Genomic DNA, 10,899 nt, shown 5'->3' with positions numbered 1-10,899 from the left:
TTGCTAGTACTTCTGCTGAATCTTGTATATACAGATCTATCCACTCACCTGTGTAAGAAAGGGCAGGAAGAACATTTTATATCACCTTCTTTGGGTCAGACTTTATCCTCATAATTACACTGTTCAGATTCAAATTTCCCCCTCCCATTTATATAGTTGTAGTCATTTTTATCTTGTTTTTCTTGTTTTGCCTTTAAGTCATTTAAACAAAGTTGTCCTTCCCATGCTTCTCTGTATATTTCACCTTCTTATGTCACAATGATATTCTAATGCATTAAATTGCCACAATTTGTTTAACCATTCACCATTTGATAGGCATATATTTTGTTTCTAGTTCTTTGCTTCTACAATGAGAACTACTGTGGATATTGTAGTGTATGGGGTGACCTTTCCATAATTAACTCTCAAGATTTTTTTCAATGGGATCAGAGCTTTATTCTTTTTTAAAGTTCCCCTCTTGTGCAACTTTTTTTTATTTTATTTTTTTATTTTTTAGAGAGAGCTTTAGGCTATAGGACCTTACTGACATGATCTTGGCATGTCTCTCTGGAAATCTAGAGTTCATATCATTGTTTGACTTCTCTTCTATCATGATTTTAAGATGGTTATTTATATATACAGTATCTGAAATGCACAATAGTAGCAAAGAGAGGGTTTCTTTCTCACATTATATTTCCAGGTTCTGATTATTTTTGGTTTTACTTACAGGAAGAAAAATTCTCCAATGATGTTGAACCCACCTTCCAATCATACATTATCTTCTAGTGCTTTCTTTCTCATGGGTATCCCAGGTTTGGAGGAGGTTCACCACTGGCTTGCAGCCCCACTCTGTGCCATATATACTCTGGCTCTTGTAGGGAATAGTCTCATCATAACTGTAATTTGGATAGACCCTGGGCTACATGAACCTATGTACTTTTTCCTGTGTGTTTTGGCTACTGTGGATATTATCATGGCGACATCTGTTGCTCCAAAAATGTTGAGCATCTTCTGGTCAGGCAATGGCAGCATTGGCTTCACTGCTTGCTTCTTCCAAATGTACATCATCCATACAACCACAGCCATGGAGTCAGGGCTTCTGCTGGCCATGGCCTTTGACCGCTATGTGGCTATCTGCAAACCCCTCCATTACAATACCATCCTCACCCCAAGAAAAATTATTGCCATTAATATGGCCAATGTACTGAGGGCTACCATTGCTTTAATCCCCCTGAGCTGGATGGTGAGTCACCTCCCATATTGTGACTCTCACATGGTCCCCCATTCCTACTGTGAGCACATGGCTGTGGCCAAGTTGGCATGTGCTGACCACATGCCCAGCAGCCTCTATAGCCTGATTGGCTCCTCCATTACTGTGGCCATTGATGTGTCTTTCATCATTGCCTCCTACAGTCTTATCCTTCAGGCTGTATTCAACATCTCTTCCCAGAATGCTCACCATAAGGCACTTAGCACATGTGGTTCCCATGTAGGGGTCATGGTTCTTTACTACCTGCCTGCCATGATTTCCATCTATTTGGCTTGGTTAGGGCAGGGCATTGTTCCCCTCCACACCAGGGTGCTGCTGGCTGACTTGTATCTGGTCATCCCACCAATGTTGAACCCGCTTATTTATGGCCTGAGGACTAAGAGGATCTCAGAGCAAGTGTGGAACATACTGACTGCTAGATTCTTTGGTTATCATTACGTGAATCCTAAGAAAAAAATGAATAAATAGGTGGTTTTTACGGTCAAACATTTGATAGTCACAAAGTAGGGGTGATTAGGCTCTGGAGTAGATGCAAATACTAGAAAAGTTGCTTTCTTGGCTATTATGGACATCCTTTCTCATGAGGGCTAGTCTCACATATATGTAAGATAGTTACCTTATATGACTTTTTTAATTCTTAAAGGCTTTTTTTCCCATCATAATGCATAAAACTCCCACACTGAAAACATAATTGTGTATCTTGAAAACTTAAGGTTCTTTAGTCATAATTCCTGAAAAGTCAGATATTCCTGGGAGGTGTTATCAGCCAGCTTTTGTTTTCAAATCACTTATGAACTTGAGGAGGATAAAAAGGAAGAAATCCCAGTTTCATGACCTCAGATAGTAATCCTGTGGGTTTTGTGTTTATAGGCTTTATTCCATGATGGAAAAGAGTAAACTTGCTCTTCAGGGAAGTTCTTAAGTGTTTTTTTTTCCCAGTACTTTATGAACTTTATTGAATGACAGTTGATTCTCCAAGTTAGTGATCTTGCCTTCTTCAAATGTTCTCATAGTTATTTTTCTGTGAACATATAATTCCACCCTATTTCTCCACCACAGAATATAAGCTCCTTGGGGACTTGAACATTCACTTTTTTCTTTTTATCTCTAATATCTTGCATATTATATGTGTTTTGTAGATATTTGTTGAATCAAACTGAGTGATAATGAAGGTGGTAGTCTGATACTGGGTTAAGCTTCTGTGTAGTACTTACACTTAATTCTCCTCCTTCTCCTATTATGATTGAGGGAGGAGGAAAGGCAGAAACACAGGCTAAGCTTGGTCTCTCTTCTTCTACATTCTAAACCAAAGAAAAAGGGAAGGAAATGATACGTGACAAAAAGAATACAAGATGAGAATGTTGGCCAAAGAACTTCCTTTGCATTTTTGGAATATAATCCATTGTTGTGTGTGAAGCACAACCTTAGAGGAGTGAACCAAGTCTTCTGCTGACAAAATGTTGAATAGTAAAGAGCATGATGACAAATTGTTTCCTATGATGAAGCTGTGAGAGAGAAAACAATGAAAACAGGGGCCACTCCCATAATTTCTGAATTTCTCAACTAACTTGACAGCCCCTTAGAAAGAATGGGAACACATTTGGGTGATGCTTAGATATTGACTGGGAAGACCTTAAGGATAATTAATGAATGTGACACTTCAACTCCTGGTTGAAGTTGCTGAATCTAGGCTTCTGAACTGTCTTGAAACTTTTGGATCTGTGATTTACCTAAAGGCTGGCCTGAGTATTTGATTGTATAAACAAATCAACTAGTACTTAAGTACCTACAATTTGTCAGAAACTATGATAAGTGCTGGGAATTTAAAGAAAAAGAAAAAATAATCATCCCATCCATCCACTAAAGAAGACACTAATGAATGTCAAGCAAGACTGGGAAAACCTTTCAGAAGAAGCGATTTTAACTGAGACTTGAAGGCTATGAAATTAGTATTTTCAATATATTTTATTTCATTTCTTTTATTTCCTTGGTCATGAGTGACGACTGTGTACCAGTAAACATTTGTGTTTAAATTCCATTGTTTTATGATTAAAGATCACAGAAAAAGTGGATTTAAGAAAAGGGAGTTGCATAAGTCAGGGAGACTGAGCTAAGAGATCTTAATTGGATAAATGCACTGATCATACCCTGTTCCTCAGTCCCAGATTAATAAGAAGAAATAGCCTCACGAAAAGAGTGATGCTAGTGACTGAGGTAGCAGTTCTCTGAGAATCATGAAGATATTAACATTTTCCTAGCAAGTCCCTGATGTTGAGGAAATATTTGTTCCTAACGTGTTGTAGAGCTTTCCAAGCTAATATTTGTCTGATCAGCCACAGTCTGACACCCTACATCTTGATCACAATATAGTGATGTCATTTTGGTTCTCTTTGATTGCGAAGGATAACAACCAACCAATTGTTTCTACAAGGTTTTTAGTTCTCTAGGATTCTCTAAGTATACCACCATATCATCTGAAAAGAATTATAATTTTGTTTCCTAAGTGCCTGTTCTTCTTATTTATTTTTCTGGTATTATTTCTATAGGTAGAATTTCTAATATAATATTGTATAGTCACAATAGACAACCTTATTTCACCACTGATCTCATTAGGAAAAAGTCAAATTTATCCCCATTACAAATAATTTACTTAGTTTTAGATAGATACTATTCTCATTTTAAAAAAAAGCTCTATTTTTCCTGTTCTCAATAGTTCTTTAAGTGGGAATAGGTGTTAAAATATTTTTATAGGGGTCAAAATATTTTTCTATGTTTACTGAGAAAATCATAGGATTTTTTTTTTTGGATATTGATGCAATTAACTATACTGGAAGTTTTTCTCATATTAAACCAGTCCTGCATTCCTGGTACAAATCTCACATAGAAATGATAAGTACTAGGAATTTAAAGAAAGGGAGAAAACAGTCACCTCATCCACAGGTAGCTCACAATCTAATGGGGAAGACAACATGCAAACTACGCACAAACAAGATATATACAGGATAAGTTGGAGATAATCAAAGAGAGAAGTCACTAGTGAATGTCAAGGGTGCCTTTCAGAAGGTGGGATTTTAACTGAGACTTGAAATCAATAATTTAAGAGCTTCAATATATTTTATTTCATTTCTTCAATTTCTTTTTCAAAAACTTTATAATTTATTTTTCAGTTCTCAACATTCTCTTCTACAAGAATTTGAATTCAAAATTTTCTCCCCATCTCTTCTCACCCCCCACCCCAGGACACCCCTTCCTCCAGTCCATCCTCCCTTCTATTACCCACCCTTCTTCCATTCCCCTTCCCCTCTGTTTTCCTGTGGGGCAAAACAGATTTCTGTACTCTATTATCTGCATAGCTTTATTTCCAGTTGCAAGCTAAAGCAATTTTTAACGTTCATTATTAAAGCTTTGAGTTCCATATTCTCTCCCAACCTTCCCACCCACCCTCATTGAAAAAATAAGCAATTCATATAGTTCATATATTGTAACAATGTGTAACAGTGTAACAATGTGTAATGATGCAAAGCACTTCCATAATAGTTATATTGTAAAAGACTAACCACATTTCCCTCTGTCCTATCCTGCCCTCAATTTATTCCGTTCTCTCCCTTGACCTGTCCTCTCACAATAGTGTTTGCTTCTGATTATCCTTTTCCCCAATTTGCTGTCTCTTCTATTACCTTCCCTCTCCTATTCCCTTGCCCCTTGCCTTCCTGAAGGGTAAAATAGATTTCCATATCCAATTGTGTATGTGTTATTCCTCCTTAAGCCAAATCCCATAAGAGTAAGGCTCACTTATTTCCTTTCATCTCCCCACTTGTCCTGTCCATTGTAAAAGCTCTTTCTTTCCTTTTTAATGTGAGATGATTTGCTATATTCTATTTTTAACTTTCTCTTACTCCTAGTACATTCCATTCAACAGTAAATTTTATTTTTTTAGGTATTCTCCCTTCATATTCAGCTCACCCTGTGCCCTATGTCTATGTCTCAATATATATACATATGTATAAATACATCCATATATATATATCTACACATCTATACATATATTATATATATATACACACATGCATGTACAGATACAACCTACACATATATAGTATACACATACATACTTACATGCATATCCATACACACATACATATATGAGCATATACATACACACATATACATATATACACACATATATGTGTGTACATATATACATACATACACATACATACATATATAGTCCCTCTAATTACCCTAATACTGAAAAAGGTCTCATGAGTTATAGACAACATCTTCCCATGTAAGAATGTAAACAGTTCAATTTCAATGAGTTCCTTAAAGCTCCTCTTTCCTGTTTACCTTTCCATGTTTCTCTTGATTCTTGTATTTGAAAGTCAAATTTTCTTTTCAGCTCTGGTCTTTTCAACAAGAATACTTGGAAGTCCTCTATTTCATTGAAATTCCAATTTTTCCCCTGAAGCATTATACTCATTTTTTCTAGGTAGGTGATTCTTGGTTTTAATTCTATCTTCTTTGACCTTTGGAATATTATATTCCAAGCCCTTTGATCCCTTAGTGTAGAAGCTGCTAAATTCTATGTTATCCTGTTGGGATTGGAAGCTCAATTCCGTGTGGACAGTCTCGGGCAGGTAAAGGCTCTCACCTTTACCCGCCCGAGACTGTCCACACGGAATTGAGCTTCCAATCCCAACATCTCCCCTTCTTTGTTATGCACGGAGCGCACCTGGCTCTAGAGCAAACAGTGGCTGGAGGCTGAGTGGATTAGGAAGGCCTTTAGCATATGAGTACCCTACAACAAGACTTCATTCACACAGAAATCTGCAGCTAGCACAACTGACAAAGGGAGGCATCAAATAAAACAAAGATGAAACTACATGGCTGAGTTACAACAGGGGAAGTGCAATCAACTAATCCCAAAGCATATTCTAAGAGAAGCAGCTAGTGCTGGCGCCTACACATCACCACCCCCTCAGTCATGCAAATGGATCTCAACGGCCAAGCCTGAATGGCCAAGCCTGTGGTATTCAGGCGAAAAATTGGTCACCCCTTCCCCCCCCAATGTCCTGGGTTTGTGATATCAAAGTCCTCCTTCAGCTGGTGGAAAGAGATGCCTAGATGGGAAGCTGTCAGCAGCAATGTCAGTGGTTGCGATGAGTGCTGCTTCCTCTCTGGGCAGCAAGGTTAAAGCTGTCAGCAGCAGGCTCAGGTGGTGCATGATCCTTCTCCGGGGTCTCCGGGCTCTCCGGGGTCTCCGCCTCCTGCGTCTCTGCCATCTCTGACATCGGTTCCCACCTACGGATCCTTCTAATGGGAATCCACGCATGACCGTTTCCTGTGGAGACACAAACATACCCTGGACCCCATATTAGTATCTTATACGGACCTTTCCATTTCCCTGAGGCCATATCCTTTACCATGGCCCATGTGTCTTTATATCCAGCCTGGGTATTACTTTCCTTGCGGGGTTGTCTTGGAAAAGTCACAAAATGTCTCATAGCTGGAGTAGTATGTGAGTTTCTTGGGATATGCAAAAAATTGTGTGTATACACAGCTGTATCAAGCTCTGATTGTGTTAGGCGACCTTTTCCCCTTCTTTGTTTAGCGAGGATCGCCTTTAAGGTAAAATTGATAAGAATGCATAGTGGCTGTTTATTTTGGTATAGCTGCTGCCAGGTACTTACAAATGCTTGATTAACATCTGTAAGGAACCTGAACTTTATGGATTTTTTCTTTATAACAAACACAGGAGCATTCCAGGGTGCTGATTGCTCCTTAACCAGTATTTTTAATGCCTGGAGTTTTTCTGAAGTCAGGGGCCATTGCTCCACCCAAATCGGGGTGTCTGACTTCCAATTCAAGGGTGGGGACTCCAGAGCAACAGCAATGGCCCTTACTAAAAATTTGATAGCTTCATCCCGAGGCGGCTCATAATGTCCCTGCCCCAGATGTTATAACTAAGTCCTGGAATCACCAACGGCCATACGGTCCCTTGGCGATCCTCTGCCTCCCACTTTCCTGGGTGCATTGTCTCTAAGGTATTTTGGCACCCTCCTATTCCCCACACTGGTCTCTGGCTTTCTTTGAGCTTCCAGTGCTTTAAGGGAAGGGCAATAGCTATGGGAAGCTGATCCTGGCCCCTCCCTGTACTTATTTCTTTCTGCCCAGGGGTAAGGCAGGCTCTGGCTAAGCTCTTCCAGTCATTAGGAGTCAGAACGAACTGACCACTGAGGGTCTCAAGCATGGCTATGACAAAGGGTGAATTAGGGCCATGCTTGGTACAAGCCTCTTTAAGAGTCGCCACTCTCTTCCACTCTATGGGTATGTGGCTCCTTCGAACGCCACCGGGGACACTGGGGTCCGCTATTTCTAGCACAGGAAATGTCCCTACATCTTCTCCATTCTCTATAGCCTTTCTTATTCCTTTTTCCAAACTGGACTGTGGCCCTGGACTGTCTGACCAATGGAGCAGGTTATAAGGAGGCGCGGAGGGAAGGCACGGCGTATTCTCTCCTGTCTCGCCTTTTCCATCCGCTAGATGGAGCTCCGAGTCTATTTTTTCTTTACGCTCCTTAACTTTCCGCTTAACTTTCTGCTTGCCTGGACTCTCCGTCCCTCCCGTGTTCTCCCCTCCCCTCTCTCCACTTCCACTCTCATTCCAATCCCGCCCTGGCCTCTCCGGCCCTTCCAGCAGGCTCTTAATTACACCGAATATCAGGAAATCTAAATCCTCCAGCTCCCCAGGGTATTGTTGCTCATGAGCAGTCATTTGCTCTCTGACCGCTCCCCATTTTTCTCTTGATATTCCTGCCTGCTTGAGCCAAGGAGAAACTTTCCAAATCCTTTTACAAAATTCTCAGAGGTCATCTAACTCTATTGTGACCCCCACCTTCCTGCATTCCCTGTGAAGTTTCTCAGCCCAGACCTCCTGTTCCTCTGGCTTTATTACTGGCAATAGATTCCCCATCTCTGCCCTTTTCCCAGGGGTTTGGGAAGCTTCTCTCCACTTTCTCTCCTTCCGAATCTAGGATTCGGGACTCGCTTCTTTCACAGCCCCTTCTGGGTGTTCCCCCAAAACACCCAGGATATCTGCGCTCCTGTCCCTGTTCAGAGACGCCAACTGCCAGGCCTAGAGGCCTGTGTGGGCTACCTGAGTCTTCTTACCTCACCTCCGAGGTCTTCGGTTGGCCAAAACCGGATGCTCATATGAGAGAAAGGACGTTCCAGAGTCGAACAAGGGTTGAGCTTTATTTCAGGGTCTAGTTACAAGTGCAGGGGGGTCTTCCTTAGGAGGAAGAGGGGGAGATTTCCTAAGGAGGCTAAGATCTTAAGGGATTGGAAGTAGAAGTACAAGCGGGGAGAGAGGGGGAGGGGAGAGAGGAAAGAAGAGAAGCGGAGCCTACTGTCCTCTTGGCTCCTCACGTGCTAAGAGAGCTTTCAGGCTTCCTCAATCCTACTTAACCTTCAGCCGCATAGTTTGCATCTGAATACCATGCTGTTAGATAACAATAGTGTGCCCAGATCCGGGACAATCTCGAGGACGGGGAGATCTCTCTCCCATCATGTTTCTCACGGGAAGAGGCGGAATTACTCAAGATAGCTCGGTTCACCTCGATTCCCTGCCGTTTCCTGGGGGGGGTCTAGTGAGAGCTCTAAGATTTAGAAGCTCCCACCTTTACCCGCCCGAGACTGTCCACACGGAATTGAGCTTCCAATCCCAACATTATCCTGATTGTATTTCTGCAATACTGAATTGTTCTTCCTATCTGCTTGTAATATTTTCTCCTTGACCTGGAAACTCTGGAATCTAACTACAATATCCCCAGGAGTTTTCCTTTTGGGATCTCTTTCAGGAGGTGATTGGTGAATTCCTGCCATTTCTATTTCACTGTCTTGTTCTAGAATATCAAAGCAGTTTTACTTAATAATTTCTTGTAAGATGATTTCTAGTCTCCTTTTTTTATCATGGTTTTCAGGTAGACCAATAATTTTAAAATTACCTCTCCTGGATCTATTTTCCAGGTCAGTTGTTTTACCAATGAGATATTTCATGTTGTCTTTTTTTTTTAAATTTTTTTGATTTTGTTTTATAATTTCTTGATTTCTCATAAAGTCATTAGCTTGTATCTGTTCCATTCTAAGTTTTTTAAAAAATATTTTCTTCAATGAGCTTTTGAACCTCCCTTTCCATTTGGCCAGTTCTGCTTTTTAAAGCATTCTTCTCCTCATTGACTTTTTGTATTTCTTTTGCCATTTGGGTTAGTTTATTTTTAAAGGTATTACTTTCTTCAGCATTTCTTTGGGTCTCCTGTAGCAAGCTGTTGACTCATTTTTCATGATTTTCTTGCATCACTCATTTCTATTCCCAATTTTCCTCTACCTCTCTTACCTGATTTTCAAAATCCTTTTCTTTCATTACCTGAGACCATTTCATACTTTTTTTTTTGTAGGTTTTGGATATAGAAGCCTTAATTTTGATGTCTTCCTCTAATGGTCTGCATTACTCTTCCTCATCTAAAAGGATGGGAGAAAATATCTTTTCACCAAGGAAGCAAGCTTCTCTAGTCTTATTTTTTCCCCTTTTTGGGGATTTTCCCAGCCAGTTATTTGACTTTTTAGTACTTTGTCAAGTGAGAGTATACTACCCGAGGCTTCAGAGGTTTTGTGCAGCTGTTCTCTGAGATATCTCTAGGGACCTGCAAGTTCTTGGTTCCTTCAAGTTGGCACAATCAAAAGTGAGGAGTTTACCCCTCTCCTGGCTTTCAGTCAGATCTGTGAGAAACCAGAAGCACTCTTTTCTGTCCTGAAACTGCAAGTAGGGTCCTCTCTCCACAGCCACCACCAGCTCCACCATGCCAGTGCTCCTTCTCATTCCAGGACTGCCAGTTAGGACTGAGTCCCAGACCAGCTCTTTGATTCCCTCAGGGTCTTTAGGCTGAAGGTTCCAAAAGTGGACTCTGCTCCCACAGTAGCTGCCACAGCCCTGGGGCCAGGGTTGAGGTTAGACTCTCATTCCCATCTCACCCAGGTGAAAGAGCTTTCTTACTGACATTTGAAGCTGTCTTTGGCCTTTGTTGGTTGAGAAATCTGGGAACCACAGCTGCTACACATGATTCCCTGCCCTGAAGCCTGCTCTAGTCCTGTCTATGCCATGTGATCAGGGCTGGACTGTGGTCTGTTCTGAGTCCAGTGCCATAGACCCTTCCTGTCAGCCTTCCAGGATGTCTTGGGCTGGAAATCTGTTTCACTCTGTAATTTTGTGGCTTTTGTTGCTCTAGAATTTTTTGGAGTCATTTTTACAGATATTTTATGAGTTATGGGGGGAGAGCTAGAGCTGGTCTGTCCTTCTACTCCACCATCTTGGCTCTGCCTCTCTTTAATTTCTTATTACTGAATAGCCAAAGGTGGAATTATCAATACCTGGAGTCTTATCCTTGAAAAACATCAAGGAGCTTGGCAGAGTGCCCATTGGTAGTTTAATATGTTCATTAACAAATCAAATGTGTTTCCTATTCCTTTACATAATGTGTTGCAGTACAAAGGTGTTAGGTGTCATGGGAGATTTCTTGCATCAGGTCCAAGTAAAAGACACCTCATTGAGGAAGAAAACATTTAGAGAGGACTACTACCATATATTAGAATAA

The 10,899-nt window shown here is 40.8% G+C and overlaps 1 protein-coding gene across 1 annotated transcript; it reads left to right on the top strand.

Moving 5' to 3' along the window:
• Positions 1-721: 721 nt before the first annotated feature.
• Positions 722-10,899, top strand: LOC140507629 (olfactory receptor 52I1-like). Its single transcript, XM_072615645.1, has 2 exons — positions 722-1,645; positions 10,798-10,899. The coding sequence occupies exons 1-2, from the start codon at positions 725-727 to the stop codon at positions 10,897-10,899; spliced, it is 1,023 nt and encodes a 340-aa protein (XP_072471746.1). The 5' UTR covers positions 722-724.

Source organism: Notamacropus eugenii, chromosome 5 (assembly GCF_028372415.1).
Source record: "Notamacropus eugenii isolate mMacEug1 chromosome 5, mMacEug1.pri_v2, whole genome shotgun sequence".
NCBI lineage: Eukaryota > Metazoa > Chordata > Mammalia > Diprotodontia > Macropodidae > Notamacropus > Notamacropus eugenii.
The sequence above is the reverse complement of the archived record's forward strand: the minus strand, read 5'-3'. Positions and strand labels throughout refer to the sequence as shown.

Excerpts from the sequence above, each read along its gene's own strand:
- LOC140507629 (XM_072615645.1), top strand. The coding sequence starts at position 725 with ATGATGTTGAACCCACCTTCCAATCATACATTATCTTCTAGTGCTTTC. Across the intron at positions 1,646-10,797 it reads CTAAGAGGATCTCAGAGCAA|GTGTTAGGTGTCATGGGAGA; the intron begins GTGTGGAACATA and ends TGCAGTACAAAG.